Here is a 21,919-nt window from a genome sequence, read left to right as displayed (position 1 = left end):
CCTGAAGAAAAATATTAAACTATGTACTGAATGAGGATTTTTATAGCATATTATCTTGTAAGAAGTTGCAAAAAGAAACAATGTTTTCTATGGAATGCAAAACTCTACGCATGTTGGTAACCCAATGACCATGAGAGCAAAAGCCCAAAGGCGTGCAAGTGCTCTTCCAGTGTGCACAACACCTTCTAAAGGTTGAATAGAGTCCCACACATCCATATAGAGCACTGTCTAACAGGCTCAAAGTGATTCCTCCACATAACACTCCCTGGTTCCGGCTCATGGCACTACCATCACTTACATAATGTCCATTACCAGCAGTCTTTGACTTCAAAAGTAGAGGCCAATTTGCATCAAGAGAGCTAGAGGGGAGAACAAAAAGGCTACGTCGGCGTCAACTTTTCATTCAACTTTAGCTCGGCGCCATCTTCGAGAAGCTGCATGGCAATGCGGGCAATGTTCCTGGCATCATCGATGCCCCTGTGAGGCTGGCCTGCGAATGCCAGACCGATGTTGTCCAGCATCGTCCGCAAGGGCACTCTCTTGGTCTTGTAGACGTTGGCAAAGACTTTGCTTATGTTGATCCACTCCCGGGCATACTTTGGGTAGCTGATCTCACTAACCTTGCACTGCAGCTGAAGGTATAAATCCATGTCTAGAGAGCTGTGATGGATTCATATATACACACACACAAAAAGAAAGAGATAGGCAGAAAAAAAGTGAAATTTTACCATTTACACTTGAAATGACCTTTGACTCGACGGTCAAAAACCTTCCCGAGAGAATCTTTTATCTGATTATACACTAAGTTTCATGAAAATACCTTCAGGCATTGCAGATAATTTGGGGAAATATTGATTATTGATAGTTTACAAATTTGACATTCACCTTTGACCTTGAACATGCGCACCCAAAAGTTGATCTAGCACAGCTTTGTCCACTCATACATACAGGATATGATCAGTTTCATTTGGATACCTCCTATGGTTCTTAAGTTCCGCCGTTCACAAAATCGATTATGCATGGATGAAGGACGGACAACCCAAAAGTATAATGCTTCTGAGCCCTGTTTCATAAAGCTGTTCATAAAGTTATGCATGACTTTACGAATCATGGAATATGAAGTGCCAATATGTGTGCCCATTTTTTTCCCCTTACGTTTTAACAAAGTACGACTGTATGTCAATATTTCATCTACACTGGGGCAACAATACACTTTCAACTAAAAATGTGTGTTAAAATGTAAGAATAATCATTATCGTCTGCAAATTTCATTTTTAGCCATTGAAATTAACAATAACTAGGAAACCCACTTGGCATGCCATGTTTAAGTTGTTTGTAAAGTCATGCGTAACTTTACGAACAACTTAATGAAACAGGGCCCTGGTGACACTTTGGGGCAGAGGCATAAGAAAAAATCTTAATTGGATTTCACTCTGCCATTCCCAACATTTTCATGGATGATTACAGTTTTTTATCCAAACTCAAAGTAAAAAGTGTGCAATATGCGAAGTATGAAAAATCTATGAATACTGATCCCTGTACCACCCTCAACTATACATTACATGATATCAAACTCATTGCAAATCTGTAGCACTGCCCCCATTTTGATAGCATCATCCATCAGTCAAGTCAACATGTCGTCATACCCACAAAGACACAATAAGTTTCCTGTCGTGTTCAATGCAGTGCACTCCTGACATAACAAACAGGGTTATAACGAAATTCTGGTTACAACGAAATAAAATTCAGGCCGCAACATTACTAGCTCTTTGTTTTTCATTGTTTATTTGTTCGGTTATAACAAAATTTCGATATAACGAAAGGAAACTGTCAGTCCCAATGACTCTGTTATAACGGGAGTCCAGTGAAGTACATACAATGATTTTTTTTTTTTTTCAAAATCTGCAAAACAAAATGAAATCTAACAAAATGATATGCCAACAGGAAATACCAACACCAGATAATTCATTTGTTCACTTTTTGGAAAGAATTGAACGGTCGAATGGTAAGATGTTATACCGAGGAGGTATCGACTCACCAATCTGTGGCTATTGCAAATGAGTGCTTGCTTCCTAGGCCCTTAGACTTCATCCACCTTTCAGTGTGTTGGAGGACTACTGGGAATTCTTCTGCTTTGTCGACCATAAACTGGCAAGTCAAATATCAAAAAGTCACAATGTAGAAATCTGCACCATGTTGCTCCATCTTATTCTCAATGCAATTTCCCAGAAAACAGTGTCACTGTTAATCACTTACCAGTTTCTGCTTTCTAAATGTCTTGTGGCAGGTTTGGTTTGGACAATAAGATAGGACAATCATACATGACCGGACAACACTCTAAAATTTGACAATGTTGATATACCAAAATCAGGAAATCAATGAAAAACAATTTTATCACAGGTTTTCATTGTAATGGGCCACATATATTGATGCTCATGACATTTACCAACTACAAATCAAGTATTGCCATATTTCCTGCAAATACAGTATCACAGTGAATCCACCTGACAATTGTGTTTACAATGCGTAATACAATCAAGTTTTTAATTCAAACACATGATTTCTTGCTTCAATGGAATCCCTGTCCCTAGTATTCAGATTTTATGCATGCTTTGTTCACAAAAGTTGCCCTTAATCTCCACAAAGCTTGCCCTACCTAGCAACAACTAGAGGGCGGTGAGTTGGCTCAGTCAGTAGCGCGTCTGCCTCACAATCCTAAGGGCCCGAGTTTGAACCCGAGTCTGGACTGAGCAATGTTGTGTGTTAACATACCGTCCCCTCTAGCAAGAGGCAAAACACTCTGTCCCTCGGATAGGACATAAAATGGAGGTCCCGTGTATGAGAGAGTCACAACTCATGCACATAAAAGATCCTGCTCCATTCATTCATCACAAAGAGCAGGGTGTTTAACCCGGTGAAGTGGTCCCACCTCACATCCAACTGGACCCCATGGAAGCCCAGCTTAGAGTAGCTGAATATGGGCTATCCAGCCATCTTCTCAGATGGAAATGAACAAACAAACTAAGTGAATTCCTGCCTATGGCACCTAGTTGGAGGGAGCGGGTGAATCACTGCTTTGTTACGAGGCTGTGGGAAATATCCATAAATGACAAATAGTCGTAACTACATGTATGAATGATACAGGATGATTAATACATCAAATCAATTTCACAGTATTTGCCACGACATCTCCTATTCATTTTCCCCCTTCTACATCTGGAGGACACTAGCAGATGTCATAGACATTCAAATCACAGGAAGAAATCAATGAAAGAGTCCATCTCTTTAGTAAGGCCAAAATCATTTGATACATTTATAAATACCTGTGTATGCTAATTGATATCATCAGATATACATGCATGCTGAATTGATTCAGTGAGACTTTGCTGGATTATCTTTAATAGAGAATGTAAGGATAACCTTTGACTGCACAGCATAATCATTTCAGACACAGTTCCACCTGTGCTGTCTGTGCAATTGCTTTGCTTTAAGTGTGGACTGGTAACGGCATTGCTAACATTCCACACAGATTAATGATGACATTGTGTGCTGGGAAGAATAAACAATGACTATGGACCGACTTCTTGAGAGCTTTCTGTATGTGGCCAAGTACCATTAGGCTGCGTTCACATAGAAGTATACTATTCGGGTATTCGGGCTCGTTTTTCGAGGGCACGCGAATAGCTTGAATCGAACGATACGATTTCCTCACACCGGTTCACATAAGAGGGCACTATTCGAAAGTACCGAATACCTGCGAAAAGTATAGCAAAGTGGGAATCGAGCTTGTTCGATTTTCTTGCAGTGTATACCGTCTCTTGTTTATGAAATAATGACAATTTTGGTCTGGCTTTGCCCTTTAGCAAATATAAGCATGTAGACTGACATTCTGATGCAGTTTAGAAATTGTTAATAAGATTTGCTGCGATGTAGGAGGAAGAAATCCTCACTACATGGGATGGTGAGTTGACGGTGCGGGTGATGGTGTATTTGGTGCTCGAATAGCGAATAGAGAATACCGAATACCGAATACCGAATACTTCTATGTGAACGCAGCCTTAGTGACCCCAAGACCCAAGACTGTGTGAAAATCAAACAATTAAGAAAATCCAAAGAATCATGTGCCATGCTAACACAAGTTGCAGGACAAACTTTATTCCACAACAGCCCACATAAGTACATCTGCGTCAGCTGACTGTCTGTCCTGAGCTGTTGAGAGATCTAACCAACTACATGATGTCTCACCTGTGAGATGTGTGTGAGTTGTTGACAGAACTTGGACAGCTTGGGATTTATCACTGGCTTACAAAATGCTTCAAATGTGTCCTCCTGTGGTAAAGAAGAAGAAATAGTTACTGTCTAAGCTGTTATCGCCAATCTAACAACAAGCGAAAATGTCAAGTTACACTAAGGTAATTGGGCATTTATGATACAGTTGTGTCGATTTGCGAAAACAACATCTCATGAAAATGTCTCTGACCTCCTCATTCACGAAAATATCAGTACGCGAAAGTAATAGCTTATACAGTACACTTTCTTGTTTCCAGTACAATGTATTAATGTTTGATTTTCCAACTCATGTTGACTTCAATTCTTCTGCAACACGGCCAAGAATTCACCACTAGGTAGTCTAAATCTAGTCTGTGGATTATGCAAATTGTATAGAATGAATGTATGTGACACATTATATGCTAACAATCATCCCATAATCATGCTATACACTGACACGCACATGGGCAAATGCCAAAGTATGCCTAGCTTGCACTTGTTTTTAGTCTTTTGACTGAATTTAGATCAATATCACGGATTTAATTCAAACCATCTTTGGAAATGCTGGCCAGAAAGTGCAGCCATTTGTCCATAAAGTATGATGCCTTCGTGCACTGCTCAAAAAAAAGAAGAAAAAGACAAATAAAAAAAGGAAAAGTCTCTTGTACTCACTATTTGCCGAGTTCTTGTGTTGACCAGAACAACAGGGAACTCAATAATTTCATGAATGTAGTCAATGGGGTTGATCTCCATACATGTGGCTTCAACATCAATGACACACAGATAGTCGAAGTGGACTGGTACCTCAGATGATAGGCCAGCCTCTGCAAGCGCCTCCTTCTTGTAGTGATTCTTCAGCCGCCCCTTGAGTACATTGGCACTGCCCCTGCAGTATAAATTCAGAGATTGTCATTTCAGTTGAAGATCTGAGCATGCAGATGGAACAAACTTGTTGAAATATCAATATTATTGGCCCAGCTTGGCTTGAATTTGCACTGCATGCTGCTTGATATATAAGTACCAAAAAAGAAGCAGCCCTCTCCCATGTGAACACCCCTCCACAGATAATGCCACAAGACTTGGTAATGCAAATAAATCTAAAGTTGGATGAAGAAAAATGAAACTTTTGTTTTGTTTTGCTTTTTGTGTGTGTGTTTTTTTACTTTGCTTTTCAACATAATTTGGTGCTGGGTATAACCCTTACTATATGCGTTGTTTGCCTTTTTACACACAAGTTGGAGTGCTTTCTTTGCAGATTTGCAAAGATGTCTGGCAAATAATTGTAAATAGATAGACTTTATCTAACTCACATACTTCAGGTTGTGTCAGCATGGCTTTTCTGTTGGAACATTACTACACCTGAGCTGGCTTGCCCATCCACAACTACATGTACGTCAATCTGGATGGATTTCTGAATACCCATGAAGTGTCGGAGCCATAACGGGTTAAGGGTAATATACAGTAATAACCTACTTGTTTATTTTGTCACATGCATTATTTGAATCCTGTACATCTAACATGACAAATTGCAGTCTGTTGGGATTTATTCATATGACTTAATGTTGCTGCTGAATCATTGTTCATCAGTGCTCTGTGTCTTGTCCTGCCGTGTGGGATGAATCATTTCCTCCAGGGAGGCACAAGATCTCATCTCGGCTCGCCAGTGCGTCAAGAACATTACACCAATTTTTCTTTCTCCTTCCATTCAAAATAAATTCAATAATTCTCATGCACTTATCTAAACCTTACTGATTATTCAGATTCAGCTCCTGCAAGTTTCTCTGCAGCTCAAGTGTACACATCCTGTTGATTAGGCCATTTTTCAGAGACATCTTTTTGTAGACAGGATGGCTGAAGTCTTTGGGTGGGCTGGCAGAACTGACCTGTAACAATTGATTCAAAGAAAGATCCTTAATTTGGAAAGTTTGGCATTGTTAATGTCAGAACATCATAATGCACAAGAAATGTTTTCTGCTGTTTCTGAATGATTCATAACATGCACAAAGCGCACAGAATTGTTTTCAACCAGGCAAGGTTTCTTCCGATTATCTGCTGTAGAACTGTGCAAGGTTTGTACAATGACAATGCTCCCTAACTCACTTATCATATAAAAAACTAGAAATGTCGCTACGGCGACTGGTGTATGCCTCCGCCATAATGCATGGTTCTCCTAACAGGTCTATAGTATAATGTCTTGACAATGTGTGATGACAGTTTCACACAATTGGCAAAATATCAAAATGACAGGTTTGCCACAAATGTATTGAATGTTCACTTTCCTAGAACTAGGTTCAATTGGATGAATGATTAAAACGTCAGAGTGCAGGTATTTGGGGGAACTGATGATTTTTACTTGACTTTTGACCCTTTTATAAGTTTATGCATTGAGTAATTTTCAAGGTATTGAGAAAAAGTATAATTTCAGTATCAAATGGTAAAATAGTATTATCTAAACCTGGCCTTTGACCTTTGACCTCACAGTTCCAAAGAGAATCACTGTTAGGTAGAACATACATAGATATATAAGTTTCATGATGATACCTTGAGTTACTTTTGAGAAATGGAGGAAGAAGTGCAATTTAGCACTTTCACTTGACCTTTTGACCTTTGACCTTTTGGCAAGAAACATCCCACAGAATATATATTGGGTTGTACATGCATACATCAAGTTTTTTAAAAAAATCCTTCAGGCATTGCATAAATATAAGGAAAGTAGTGATATTTTGAGGCGTTGACCTTGACCTTTGACCCCTGACCTTCGACCCATGACCCCCAACTTCCCTAGATAATCACTGCCCATCGATACATGCATATATACTAACTTCCATGAAGATACCTTGAACCATTTGCGAGATATGGAGAAAAACATGAAATTTCAACCTTTTTTTCACAAAATAACCTGTGACCTTTGACCTTTGACCCCGTGACCCTAAAATCCAAGCAAAGTATCATCCCCCCAGGATATACCCTCATACCAAGTTTTATGCAAAACCACCACACGGTTCTTGAGATATCGACAAAAACAAAACGGGACAAACGTATGGACATCTACGGACGGACGTACAGACGTACGGACGTACGGAAGGACGGACGTACGGACGTATGGACGGACATGCGGACGACCCGAAAACATAATGCCTCTGGCCACTTCGTTGGCGGAGGCATAAAAATCATAGCAAAATTATACATATCTCTTTCAAAACTAAAAATCTATACCAGGTAGTTGCTTTGTGATGTACTCAAGTGATCCTCAAGATACATTTGTACACTGTCCTTGCCTACCATTCCTCCCTCACAGTATATTTCTCATAACTAACCAGAGCTTTTGTAGATGGACAGCAAAATATTCAAGCTTCCATCTCAGCCTTTGGAATCTTGCTTCCTCTGTGAAGTATTAACGACCATGCTCAAATCTGTCAATGACCTTGCAGAAATCCTAGATTGTCAAGGTAAATCTGACGTCATCCTCACAGACTTCAGCAAGGTCTTCGACACTGTCCCTCATTATTGACTCAGAAAGAGTTAAAATAATCAGGTATCACAGGCACCCTTCACGACTGGCTCACAATTCCCTCATTTAGAGATCGCAGTGTGTTGGTTGTGTTAGGTGGCTCATTTTTTCCTCTATCTGTTCAGTCTGGCATCCTGCAAGACACCGTTTTAGGACCCTTACTGCTAAATCTCTACATTAACAAACTGCCACATAGTATCAGCTCCGACGTACACTGTAAGTATGACTGTTGGCTGACGACTGTATTCTTTATCGCGAGATAGAGCCTGATGAAGATAAAAGAATGTTACAAAATGATGGCAATACCCTGTATAACTAGGTGTCCCTTTGGCAAATAAAATCTAAAACAGACAAATGTTATGTCATGCATATCAATCGCTTAAGTGAAAGACCCTTCAAACCTGCTATAACATTAATGGAAAATCCCTTCATTCTGTTTCAAGTCACACTTGCCTATATAGTATTAAAATAACCAGCAAGTTGACATGGGCAGACCATGTGTATACCACTGCATCTACAGCAAACAAAGTAGCAGGCATCTTACGAAGAAACCTGTACATGTAGCTGTCCACATAAGATAAAGGAGGTTGCATACAAAACTTTGTTTGGCTGACGCTGAAATACCGTGCCTCAGTGTACGTATGTGTGGGACCAATACAAGCCTAGACCAAAAGTTTAAAGCGATCATGGTATAGTACATTGTATTGGTTGAGATGAGAATTGAGTTTTTCACTTTTTGCAAGATACTAAGTAACCACCTATGAAATGTTACAGAACATACAATTCTAAGAAGAACTCAATGTTCATTTGATGAAAATCAGTTTTTGAAAGGCTGAAATATCCAAAAACAAAGTAAAACAAAGCAATCCTATTAAAAGGTGGGACCCAACTTTTATAGGGATCAATTTGTTTTGGATATCTCAGCCATTTCAAACCCAATTTTCATCATTCCTCTTTATAGAATTACATGCTCTTTCATATTTCATAAGAGGTTTCCTCTTATCTCACAAAAAAAGCTGGAAACCTGAAGTCCCATCTCAATCAAAATACATTGCTATCCCTGTTAAACTTGAAGCAGTGCAGTGTAGAGCAGCAAGATTTGTTTGTAAGGATTCAGGAAGAAGCAGGGCAGTAGTGTCTCCTCCATGTTGATAAAACTGGGATGGAAACACCTTGAAGACCGTCACACCATTTCCAGACTTACACTTTTGTATTTAAGGTTACCATGGTAGGCATACACTGTATCTGTTAATTGTATCGCTGATGACTGCACTGTTATGAATTACTGTATACCGTACTCGTTTCTCCCATGGACTATGGCAGAATGAATCTCTCACCAACAAATGATGTAAGAGATGCCCCAATTGCTGACACATTTAAGGCAATACTAGGTCATAGGTGACATCTAGTAGACATTTCAGCTTTTATCTTCTTTTTTTTTTGGGGGGGGGGGGGGGGCACTTGCACTTTTAACCAACTGCCAAGTGCTAGCCACCTTGCACTAGTAACTTAGTAATGGCAATATCCCAGCAGCAAATTTTGTATGCAACTGGTAAACTAGTCATTAAGATTAATAAGTGCTTCTGGCATGGTTCCAGAAAGACTTCCCTATGTCCAACCCCCCCCCCCACTGTCTGCCATACATTCTACACAACTCTACCCTTGGGCCCCGTTACTACGTCAGCTTATGCAGGCTGTCCCAACCACTTGCCAAATATGCGTGCGAGTGTGCATCCATGCATTTAAGCTAAAGTAAGAGCGTGAAATTGATCCAAAGATATATTCATATTCAATTTTTTTTTTTAGCTTTCCATAGTTTATTTTCCATACATGCTCCTTATCATTTCTTCTCAGTTCTCACACTTAGCCTCCCATACATCCCAATTCCTTTCCCCTTCCTCGTGCCTATTATACACTTTCCAGTGCCTTCTTTACTTCTCACCCACCTCCATCACCTCATGACTCTTTTGTTCTGTTCCCACTCATGTTTCACTTTTCAGCTCATGAACACCTATCTTTACTTTACATTGGTTCTTTTCTTTAACCTCAGGTCACACCTTTTCTTTATAGCATTTTGATTGTTTTGTGTACATGTAGTCTATGCGATTTAAATATGCAAATGGAAAGAACCCTGTGTGGTTCTTGATAAAGAATCAGTCTACCACTGGAACTTACTGAGAGAGGACCTCCTTCTTCTGCCTCTCCCTTTCTGCCCTGAATGTTTGTTGGAGGTTAACTAAATGCTGCTCAGCTTGTGGAGTGCCGAGTGACAAGCTGATGATGATGATTTTGGACACCAGAATGAGTGTACACTAATATGTATAATAAGGTTAGGGTAGCCTTTACTATTTAGTAGACCATGCAATGACAGATCATGATACAACAATGCACTGCTTTAATTCATTCAGTGCTAGTGACTGCCTCTTCAACTTCGCTTGTCGGAACAGGGAACAGTCACCGATACCGAATGAATCAAAGCAGGGGCCGTATTCTGAGGGCTAACTAAGTGTCTGATTAGCACTTAATTACCGAATTGGTAGTCTGAGAGCATGATCAAGTAGGGGGTATATTAACTACCATAGCAACAAGCGTTTTGGTGGGAAAGACTTACGCGTTTGCGCGTATCAATGCGCATGCACCTCTGAGAGGACTTAATCACAGAGTTAATAACGAATCGGTATTCTGAGGGTGTAATTAAGTATGAAAGTTAATGGAAAACTTAATGATACCAAACGGAGTCATTAACTACTCCCATATCACGCATTACAGCGTGTTTTCTCTGCCACAACGATGCTTACCGTATTCGGTAACCAAGGAGCGGTTATCATGGTATCCGCGTGGAGATCTTCGTGTGTGTAGGTGAGGGGTTGTAATCAAATGCAGATTGTGCGCACGGAGCTCTTGGGTTGAAATTACAGGGGGCATGGAAGAGCGCGCATTGAGGGCATATTTGTGCGCATAATCATCATTTTGGCTTCTAACAACGCGTCTGATTGGATGGAATAACAATTAGATGGAGGAACCTAAGATAATAATAGGGGACTTAATCATACCTTAATTACGTCCTCAGAATACTGATTATGCCCATGATTAAGGGTCTATTAACTTCTCGATTTAATTACAAAGTTAATCACATACTTAATTACGACCTCAGAATACCACCCCAGTGCATTAAATTTTAAATTAATACATCACTTTCACTACAAAAAAAAAAAAACATAATTGTGATTGTGACAACAATAAAATGTCATTAGACAAACTTGTTACAATCAGCATCAACACCACCTCAATATCTTCACCTTTGCACTTGAAGTTGATGGTACCGTTTTCCATCTCTGCGACTCGTGTTCATTTCCCTTTTTCATTTTCTTGCTGTCCATCTCAACTAAAGCGTGTCCTTGATCATCATTTTCATCTTCTTCCATTTGATCCTGGACTGTCTCATCAACATCCATCATGGCAATTTGATCATCCCCTTCAATGTTATTTCTTTTAGCAGTATGTGACTTGTCTTTGACGGTCGAACAACAGTCCTTTCCCCTTTGAATCAATGTAGGCGATCGCGATCGGTTTGCCGATACACGTTTCAATTTGGACTTACGCGGATTTGAACGTCTGGGACTACGCGCACCACTTTGTCTAGATTTTGACTCACCCGGGATACTGGGCATATCTGCATCCATTCCTGATCTGAAATGCAGCCAAACAATGCATGAAATAAAGATCAAGCTGAAAAATGCTATAAAGTATTCTAACTCAAGCATAACAACAATAACTCTTGCGACAAACACATGGACATCATATCATCGCACACGACGGTAAGCTTCGCTCGCGTAGAGCTTTGGTTTACATAGTCGATCGGTTCGATCGGGATCGCATCTGTACGTACCCGACCTGCATCTACTGTATGTCTTCGAGATGTTCGAGATTTAGATGTGCGTGATTGGTCGTAGTCCATCGTATGCAGAATTATGTTGGCTGCGCTAGGTTATTTTACCACTACATCGCTAACACACGCCACGTACCCAGGCTCATGCAGGCCAGCCAGCCAGATTGCACCGCGTTGTACTAGTGTGAGAAGCCGCGGCCGAGGAGGACACTTACTCGTAGCTTAGCTGCACTATCATCTAGGACACGATACCACCCGCATCCTGGCCTGGGGGATCTGAATGGATGAGTTGCTATGCGACGTCTTGAGAATTGTCTCACATTGCCGGTTGCCCATCATCTGATATCCTGAATTTACCTGGCATTGTTCTCAGTATAAAATCTACTGTAGTATGTGGAGGGAAAGTGAAGAAACATTCAAACAGAGATCTAGACATTACCATCATAGCGCACTCCATGCTCCAGGAATCATTGGGAATGCATCTTCGTACTGAAACTGAAGGACAATTGGCAATATCGATGGACCCGGATTCTCCCTTGAACAGAGTAGGTAGCTATTCAAATCAGTTCAAAATACCCCTATTCCAATCAAATCAATCAAAATGTAGGAGTTCAATGTACATTTAGGGCCTTTGCCTACATGTACATTGTACATTTTCAGATTTATTAAGATTAATGTTGAATTATTTATTATTATTTATTTGGCATTTGCAAAACAATACAACTTACAAGTGATAACATAGAGTGTTCTAAGCGAAATACAAGATGCCATGTAACATTGTGAAATGTGTTGGGATCCCCTGCCCGTGATTAATTAACAGTGTGAATAAAGTTTATGCATTGTATGCAATATTGCAAGATCAAGATGGATGCATTTCAAAGAAATAAATAATATTCCATATACTTAATAATGATGAGAATTGGCAATAATATCCTTGTATTATGTGGTTGTTGGTAGTGCTTTGAGGTGACAAATACATTTGTTGTACACCTCCCGAAACGATATGCATGTGCTGTTTTAAATATACTTTACATCAGTCCCAGTCCAACAACATGCAATGCAGATGGGCCTCTTTCACAACCTCTTTACCTTTAGTTTTAGTTAGACCAGGGAGGTGGAAGAAGCCTCCCTGGTTAGACCTTATTATGTCTGCGTTGTGATTGTTATTGTTAGATGATAATGATATATAATGAACTGTTCTATTCTCACTATTTACCTGGTACTCTACAAATCTGTAAATGCTGAAGCTATCTAGCATCTGTCATAAGCTCTCCATCATTTCTCAGAGCTAGAGAAAGCACTGTTGTTGTTTTTCTAGTGCAACCAAAGAATCACTTTCCAAATGTCAAATAAAAGTTGTAACTTGCATTCACTTAACATTCATAATTGACAATTTCAATTTGAGATTCTATTTTTTAAGCAACAATCCGTGGATAAGATAGATGTAAGATGTGGTATCTTTCTATCGCAGATCAATAAGATAAATGGAAATCCAGTGGTTAGTCAATGTAAGCAATGTCAAAGTTGTCGGAAGATGCCTGTCCTGTGATTTGTGATTATATCGTTTTGTTTAATGTTTTATGTGTTTATGTGTAAGACTTGAAACAAAATAGATACCTGAATTACCGTACCATTAATACACCTTGTATTATGTTATATTTCTACTGTATACTATATCAACACGCACAGTAAATTATTGTTATTTTCTTGTCCTATGAATTGACATGCATTATGAAGTTCAGGCATCTCAAGTCGTGGGGTTGTCGATGGAGACCCAAATTTGCTTCTTCTTTTTTATTGATTATAAAGGTTTTGATTGATTATAAAGCTGCTTTCACCACAATTGTTGCCTGTGATTATGTGTATGATTTTTGAAATGCAGGCCCACCAATGTGAAAGAAAGGCAGAGAGGTTGATCAACAGTGGACTGTATGATGCAGCTCTTCAGTGTTACAGAAATGCAGCAGGTACAAGTACCTACATACTGGTATTCCAATTTAACCCATTGAGGACGGACTAATTTTGCTACAACACACATTTCCCATAGACACCTGCCCGAGTATACTCGGGACTCGTCCTCAACGGGTTAACTTTACATTGTAGATGAGGCTTTATGTTAGAGAAGAGTGAATCCCAAATATACTGTATGTGAATTGAGTGAATGCAGCATTATTAGTAGAACACATCAGTAAAGTTTGAGGAAAATCAGACAATCTGTTCAGAAGTAATGAATTTTAAAGTTTTGGTTCAGCTTTCAGTAGATGAGAAGACTACAACACCTTGTGATGTCACATTCCTGTATGGAAGATGATATGAAGAAAATATAAAGAAAATTCAACATATATTTAACTTTTACATAATGAGAGGGCACTTGACTTACCTCTGTCAGAAAACAGGGGTATTATAAACCCATAACCTAGACTATTGACTTATAAAGACTAAACCTGAGTATACTGAGGGCATATGTTTATGGGACATGTGTGTTATAACAAAATCAGCTCATCCTCAGAGGGTTTACGTATGTCAAGAACAAGTCAAGAGATTGTGTACTTTTCATTACAAATCAAATTTTGTGGAATCCTCTTTATTCATGTATGTTTATGTCATGAACTATAGAAGTCTTTTCATCCAGTGATGGCAGCACAAAGACTTCAAAAATGCATTACCTTTCATCGCTCTGTCCAGTTTTCCTCAAACTTCGCTAATGTGTTCAACTTGTAATGCTGCAGTCACTCAATTTACATAGGGGTTTCTTTCCCCTTTGAGGAGGTACATATTGCAGATGATGATCCATCAACCTGTTTGTGTCTTTCTCTTTTTTTTCTCTTTCTCTTTGACCTCTACTTGAATGAACATACCCATATACTGTATTTTGCAGGACTGATTCATAGTTAACTATTGGCTTGATAATAATGAAGGCATACAGGCAAGTGTAATTTGAAGTAAATCATTTTGATGCAGGGAGTTTGATTTTGTGTTTATTTCATTTATTTTCAGCTCTACTCTTTCCATGAATTTACTGGTCAGTAGAATTGGTAGATATCTGCAACATGTGCCATTGTTTGTCAACTTCTAGAATGTAATTACATTGTACAGTGTATATACAAATGTCAGAAACATGCATGTGTACTAATCACTGATTTGTGGAGTAGAAGGTACATGTACAGTCCTATCCACAACTTGCATGTTAGACAAACAGAGGTTACAGCCAACAAACTGTGTACACTGCATCATGGCCATGTGTTGTTTGTTTTCCTTTGCAGATTATATTCAAGAAGCCATGAAAAACACAAGGGATGCTGCTGCACTGCAGTCACTAAAATTGCAGAAAGAAAGCTATGACAAAATGCCGCTCCTTGTAAATAAGAGAAGAGAGCATAGTCAAGTTAAAGTCACCCTGGAGAACATCCATTTAGAAAGCAAAGGTGAAGAGAAAGTGGCAAGCACAAAGGATGGAGTGACGAAAACAGATGGAGACCAAGATAATACAGATGGAGGAGCTGCTATGGATGTAGCAAGCAGCTTGATGAGTTTGGAGCCATTGGGGAGTAAGGACAATACTGCTCTGATGGTCAGAGAAAACAGGGCTGAGAGTTTTGAGGCACTTGATTGTGAAGACTTAGATTCCCTTCTCCAGTTTCTCCAGGATAACTCGGAGGTGGATGCCAAGCACAGCCGACGCATCTACAGTCCTGCTGCAGTGCTTCGAGCAATAAGGTCCTACACAACCAGGAGCGCGGGCCAGGAGCATCCGAGGGTGGTGGAACTCTCTGAGCAGAAGCAGGTGGGACGGAAAATGGACAAGGACTACCGGGTCCAACTCGAGGAGCTGGAAGTGCAGAACTCCGAGCTTCGCAAGCACGTTCTGAACCTCCTGGAGCAGTTGGAGAGCTGCGAGCAGGAGAACTCGCGGCTGAAGAGCGGCATGGAGGAGCTGAAACAGGAGCTGGAGACCCAGAAGAGCCGGGTCCTGGTGCAGCAGAGTAGACCAGACTTCAGGAACGACTTCAGTGTGCCATTCAGCCTAGCTGCTCCTATGATGAACGGCATGTCAGCATCAGCAGAATCCAGAATCATCATACCACAGACTCCGCCAGCACTTGCTCCTCTAGAAATGCCAAACTTTGATGATCGATAATTCTGAAGGTTGCCAAAGAGGAAGGAAACTGTGGCCTAGACAGTTTTGTGTCACTCTACATTTTTTATCTATTTTTTTTTTTTGCCCATACATGTGTGAGCCATCTTTTGTTTTGTTTTGTTTTTTTCCAGGCATGGATCAATCATTTCTTAACTAGCCAATCAAAAGTGACACCATAGTTGTCTAATTTAGCAACTATGCTAGAGCTTCTTTTTGTTGTTTGTGCCATGGGATTGCCAGGCTCAGTTTGTACAAAGTAATCATTACAATTAATCTGAAGTATTCAATCCCAGACTGACTTTATCCATTTTACAGTTTGTTAATGGGTTGTTGTTGTTTTTCCATGGAAAAGCAAGTATTTTGAGGAAAAATTTGTGTATCGTAATTTCCTTGTCCAAAGTTTGATTCCCAAATAGATTTGGTAGTGCATATTTTTTGAAGTATATGTGTGTTCAGCTTCAAAACAAAAGGTTAAGCTAAAATTTAAAACTTGTAATAAATAGGAAAAATTAGTGTCATTGCAGAGAGATACAGGATGGAATTTACCTGTATTTGCAGTATAGTTTAAGAGATCTTGAAACAAAGGAATCTTCTCGAAGGACTGAATGTTTATAAGATTTGCTACAAGCGCCATGAGCACCGAAAGGTGGGCCTGTGCGCTATACAAGTGGCCACTATCGTTATTATTATTACTATTATCGAATACCTTTTTGGGCCTTGAACACTCAAAATGCAGGCAACATGGTGAATGCTTTCCGTATGAACACTGACACATGCTATTGTGATATGAACATTTCCAGTATATTCATTTGAGGTAGAAAACCTGCTGTACAGTATCACATAGTGCAATGAATTCATTTTGAATCTCCTATACCTGTGTAGTTTTTGTCACAATCTTGCCAAGAAACGAGGCTTCAGATTTTGATCTTGATTAAGGAATTTCTTCTAGCAACCAACATCTATACCATACCTATTTTTAATGCGCACTGTGCATTGAAAGTAAAATTATGACCTCCCGGATGTACACAGTGCAAACACGCTGCGGGAGGTCAGGGAACTAGCACCCTGGAACTGTGGGTGTGTGACAATTACCTCATGTGGTCTCCTCAAGTGACGAATGGCGAGTCGATGGGAGAAGGGTGCCATTAGCACATTATTTCCAGATGATGAAAGACAAAGGCTCTCTGTGATGAATAATCTCAGAATTATGGCAAATTTAGGCTTTCATTGTATAAGTGGTATTACATCATCATCTCTTTTCCTTACTGTTCAGACATAATGTGCATTTGTTGAGTATTACATTTTTATATTATGTAAGTATTACATGGTAAAGTCCACATTTATGCATTTCAAACCTCTGTGTGGTGCATTGTTGAGCGAACTGTGAACAAGATCAAGCAAGGCTCCTCAGCCCTATTGTATGCATGAAAAAACGCTTATCATAGGTGAACAAAGCTCATCAAATGTTACAAAGTTACGGGGGGGGGGGGAAGCAATTGCATGTGAGAGAACTACTAGACAGATCAGTAGTATTACTGGAGATACAATGTGCAATGAATTGCATCCATGTACTTCGAATTACTTACACACACACGCACACACACATATGGATATATGTACACATTAGCCCGAATTCACAAAGGTGGTACAATCATGGACAAAGACCATAGTTTTGTATGGGGCACCAAGTGTCGCATGGCCTATTTCGTTACGAAATGACTGATTTCATAATGAAATAGGCCATGCGACACTTGGTACCCCATACAAAAGTACGGTCTTTGTCCATGGTTTAAACCATGGACAAAAATTGTACCACCTTCGTGAATTCGGCCATTGTAGTTAGCCTCTAGTGATCCCATATTTATCAGGTCTTAAAACATGGTTTGACTCTGACACTGATGTGAATTTTGCAATGTACCCGGTATGTGGCCTTTGTAAACATTACAGTCTGATAGTAATGTGACAGACTGCTTGGTTGGGATTTTAGTTATTAGCAGCAGCAGTTTGTCTTCAGATAGATATGATGACAAGTCCTTGTAAAATGCATTCAGTACAAAAAAAAAAAAAGAATATTTGCTTTGTGCAGAGTCTATGTTCATTAAGAAGAGAAGTGACAGATGATCCCATCTGCACATGATTATTTGACACTTATTGTATGTTGCAGGCAACATAATCAGTCATGTATGGGAGTGAAAATGAAAAGTTAATGAGAGAATGCATGCTATATCAAGATAAGTTGTTCCTTCAGTCATAAATTCATACAAGTTATTCCCATCCACTTTCATAATAGGGTAAAGTAAGGATGTGTACTTCATGAATCGAAAACCTAGTGTTGGCTTTGAAAACACACACACACAAATATGCACACATACACAAACACACATAATTTATCTGCGGTTTTATGAGTTGTGTTGTGTAACTGGCAGTGATAGGACTAGTCACCAATGTTCTACATGTCTGGATTGATGGTACTCCGAGGGTCATTCCAACTTCAGATCAGAACTTTGAGTTAATGCAATGTACTCAGAATAATAACAATTTACATAACAACCACGGTTTATTGAAATATGAGCAGTATGACTAATGTTGTATACAGTGGTATTAGGTAGTTGAGAATGGTCAAACTACAGCTATAGTGTATACATGTACTGCATAAAGTAGCATCGTAATTTATTGTGAATACTCAGTAAGACTGAATTGATACCTGTGTTGGCATATTTTTTGAACAAATTTGTTCCACACACAGGATATAATGAACATGAACACAATTTTTATGTGTATGTGTACATTTTATATTATCTTTATTTCTTCATTACTGTACAAATACATGTATTAAATTATCGTTTGTATATAGGATACAAGAAATTATTCGCAGTGTGATTTACAGCTGTGTCCAAGTATGTGTAAATAAAGACTTGATATCAAAGCAAGAGGAAGAAAATGAAAATTTGCCATATTATCAGAGGAATATCAGACACTTGGCCTTCACTTATATCCCATTTTGAGAACAATGCCTTGCACAACCCTTGCTGCTTTGAGGGAGAATGTGTTCAAAATCAAATTGTCTTCACTGGGTTAATGGAATGTTGTGTTTTAATTTGATTTGTGTGTGTGTGTGTGTGTGTGTGTGTCTGTGTGTATGTGTGTGTTTAAAGTGCAGGATATGACCAAGTTTCACATGGACATTTACACCTCCCTCCTAAAAAAATAATAATGCAAAAGAAAGAAAACAATTTGATTTTATGAAATAGTGTTCAGAATATTTCTTGTCCAACCACCATTAACTTGCTGGAGACAACATGATTCTGATTTTATTTTGACACACCTTAATCCTCACAAACGTTTCTCTCCTGTGTCAAGCACTCCACAGACCTGATGCAATAATTTCATGATGCTTATTTGTTTATGCCTTGTATTTCAAAGCATAATTTGTAATATGGAACTTGTACAACAATTAGGTTAGTTATCAAATTTGCAATTGAGAACCACGAAACCAGAATGAGAAGGAAAAAAGTTATCACCTGTGAAAAAAAGTAAAGTAAAGCTTGAAAATTAGTCACATGGCATTGATGTTACAAGAGGTCATGTTTCGGCTTTGCAAATTTCAGTCAAGAACTTCTATAACTTGCACGAGTAAAACTGCAGCAAAATTCTAAATATGTCACTTATTTTGATGTGTATTGTTTAAAGAACGCTTTGCTTCGTAAATTGATATTAGCAAAGTCCACAACAAAAATATTGCCACTGGTAACAGAAATGCAATAAATGCTGTCTCAAAGATGGGAAATCACCAAGCTTTCTTTTGAAAAGGGATGTGTATTCCTTACACTGTCACCAAAGTTCTCATTTGCAAATTCAACCCCCAGTGAGATTGTCTTACAAGTTCCAAACAGCCAAATAAAGGCCTGTAAACACAGTAGGTGGCATATATACATTGTGTCCACTGGTAGGGGGAAGGAGTGACCCCACAGTGAACATCTATGGCAGGGTTGGAAACAGTGGTGTATCACTATATAATGTCTTGATTCAGTGGCGTTAAAGACGTGCACAACTCAACTTACTCGGCAGAGCACAAAAAATTACTCACATGAAAATAGGTACTTTTTCAGTATTTACTTGCTTTAGTGGCTATAAAAGAAAACAGAGATGTAATACTGATCAAGTATGTATGAATTGCTTTATTATGAGCACAACTGTTCTGTTTGTTCTGAATTCGTTCCATCAATTACCCCTGAAACTTTATACCACAGAATGTACAGTCAACCTTGCTTAAGTCAACCTCGCATATTTAAAGTCAAATAATCGCCTAAGTCGAAGGCCTTTTCAACTCCTCTTCTCTTGATTTTCTATTGATTTTAGTCCCTCATAAGTTGAATTTTCTCTAAGTCGAAGCTATTTCTTCAGTCCAAATCGATTCGACTTGGGCAAGGTTGACTGTACATCACTATTCATGATGTCACATGATGGGGTTTGTTGGTAAAAACGTGTACAGAACATAGGGGCATGAAACACAGGTCTATCCGTGCTGATCTTGTATCTAAGTCAATTCTTTGTATAATACCAAAAATAAGAAAGAAAAAAGGCATGCCACAAATTCTTTGACAGCAGACTTGGTTATTGTTATACTGTGATATACATGCAATTACATATCACTCTTTATACAAAATCTTTGCACATCACTGACATCCTTGCATTCATTTTCTTGCAGACTTACTTTTTGCAAGTTCAATAAATAAATCTAGTTTTATATACATAATATTTTGCTCTCCACTGAACTCTACAATGGTTGCTAGAACCAACACACTTCTGAATATAATATATGATCTGCATACTGTTCAACATAGGATGCATTTTATGGCCCAAATATACACTTTATCGAACCATGAGTCTTGTCCACCTCACAGGATCACACTGGCTGAACTTTACATTCCCTTGCCCAAACAAAAATGTGGGAATCAATTCGCAACACATTTCACCATTGCTGGCAATCACACATACTGGATAAGTTTTCAGCAATGGCAATGCTCACAGAGTTGATAAACAGTTGAGCGGAGAAAACAAATCTACAGTTGGATTATGCAAAATAAGTGTGAATCAATAGGCTTAGATTTATCACCATCATTAACTGGAGAGGCAAACTGATTGAGAATGTTTGCAGAAATTGCACTTCTTGTCAAAGAAATTCAAATAAAAATTACCAAGGGAACAAATGGAGCAAGAAACCTCAGAGACAGAAAGCAAAGTGATCCGCTCTCAAACCACTCCACAAAGCACAATACAGTTACACAAGTCCTGCCACACAGATACTGATGCCGGTAGAGAAACCTACCATAGACGCGTTATTTACAGCTTAATAATAATGAAAAACAAAACATCTGGCATCTAAAAAAAAAAAAATCTGCTTTTATCGCATCATACAGTCTCTTTCTAATCCAGCAAATTTCTCCTTGGAACATTCCCACTGAGAACTTTTGGACCCGGTGTATCACCTACAGTGTGACTGGGCTTTGATGATACTGTGAAATACATTCACTGTACACTATGTGTAAGGGGTTACTTCCACACGCTTTTACAGAGAATATATGTGAGTAACATTTGTCAACATGTGGAAAAATGGCCTGTTGATAAAGAAAATTGGAATCAGAGGTACTTTGCAATAATTTTTAAAAAAAGCTTTCATAAAAAAAAAGTTATGACAAGAGACAAAAAGAAAAAGAAGGGAAAGAAATGCCACACTCAAAATGTTGTACCTCAGGGTCAACAATGAAAGTCATTTTCATTTCTATATTGGTGTGACTTTGCCATGAGTTTAATTAAAGTAACCCAATCCTGCAATACCAGCTTGCAGGAACCAAGACAGAAGTAATGTGTATATCTGTATCATTATTCAACCATCATGACTTCCATTACATGAAGATGTTTCAAGTCAACATGATCGAGTAGCTGCTACGGATTTATCATGCTGGCTAGCTTCTCAGCACCTTCTCACGAGTGTATGTAAACTTGCTACCATAGTAATCTTGTCAGTGGGCTGTAGATGAGTGTAAAGTCAAATATGCCAGAATGTGGCTGAGATACAGCTGTATATGCCTAGAGTCATCATGCCCAAACA

At 39.0% G+C, this 21,919-nt stretch overlaps 2 protein-coding genes across 2 annotated transcripts; one reads left to right on the top strand and one right to left on the bottom strand.

Moving 5' to 3' along the window:
* Positions 1-380: 380 nt before the first annotated feature.
* Positions 381-11,589, bottom strand: LOC139708898 (3'-5' exoribonuclease 1-like). Its single transcript, XM_071620862.1, has 6 exons — positions 11,080-11,589; positions 6,019-6,152; positions 4,942-5,155; positions 4,246-4,329; positions 2,039-2,148; positions 381-660 (listed from the first exon to the last, which is right to left on the bottom strand). The coding sequence occupies exons 1-6, from the start codon at positions 11,542-11,544 to the stop codon at positions 381-383; spliced, it is 1,287 nt and encodes a 428-aa protein (XP_071476963.1). The 5' UTR covers positions 11,545-11,589.
* A 420-nt stretch (positions 11,590-12,009) lies between these two features.
* Positions 12,010-16,473, top strand: LOC139708897 (uncharacterized). The gene is made up of 3 exons (XM_071620861.1): positions 12,010-12,214; positions 13,552-13,636; positions 14,933-16,473. The coding sequence occupies exons 1-3, from the start codon at positions 12,125-12,127 to the stop codon at positions 15,805-15,807; spliced, it is 1,050 nt and encodes a 349-aa protein (XP_071476962.1). The 5' UTR covers positions 12,010-12,124; the 3' UTR covers positions 15,808-16,473.
* Positions 16,474-21,919: the final 5,446 nt, after the last annotated feature.

This window comes from Diadema antillarum, unplaced genomic scaffold (assembly GCF_040938485.1).
Source record: "Diadema antillarum isolate AM-2024a unplaced genomic scaffold, OU_Dant_1.0 seq00001384_RagTag, whole genome shotgun sequence".
Classification (NCBI taxonomy): domain Eukaryota; kingdom Metazoa; phylum Echinodermata; class Echinoidea; order Diadematoida; family Diadematidae; genus Diadema; species Diadema antillarum.
Note: the sequence above shows the minus strand (reverse complement) of the source record. Positions and strands in the feature narration are given on the sequence as shown.

Excerpts from the sequence above, each read along its gene's own strand:
- LOC139708898 (XM_071620862.1), bottom strand. The coding sequence starts at position 11,544 with ATGCTTGAGTTAGAATACTTTATAGCATTTTTCAGCTTGATCTTTATT. Across the intron at positions 6,153-11,079 it reads CATCAACTTCAAGTGCAAAG|GTCAGTTCTGCCAGCCCACC; the intron begins GTGAAGATATTG and ends CAATTGTTACAG. Across the intron at positions 5,156-6,018 it reads GAGCTGAATCTGAATAATCA|GGGCAGTGCCAATGTACTCA; the intron begins GTAAGGTTTAGA and ends TTTATACTGCAG.
- LOC139708897 (XM_071620861.1), top strand. The coding sequence starts at position 12,125 with ATGCTCCAGGAATCATTGGGAATGCATCTTCGTACTGAAACTGAAGGA. Across the intron at positions 12,215-13,551 it reads CGGATTCTCCCTTGAACAGA|GCCCACCAATGTGAAAGAAA; the intron begins GTAGGTAGCTAT and ends TTTGAAATGCAG. Across the intron at positions 13,637-14,932 it reads GTGTTACAGAAATGCAGCAG|ATTATATTCAAGAAGCCATG; the intron begins GTACAAGTACCT and ends TTTCCTTTGCAG.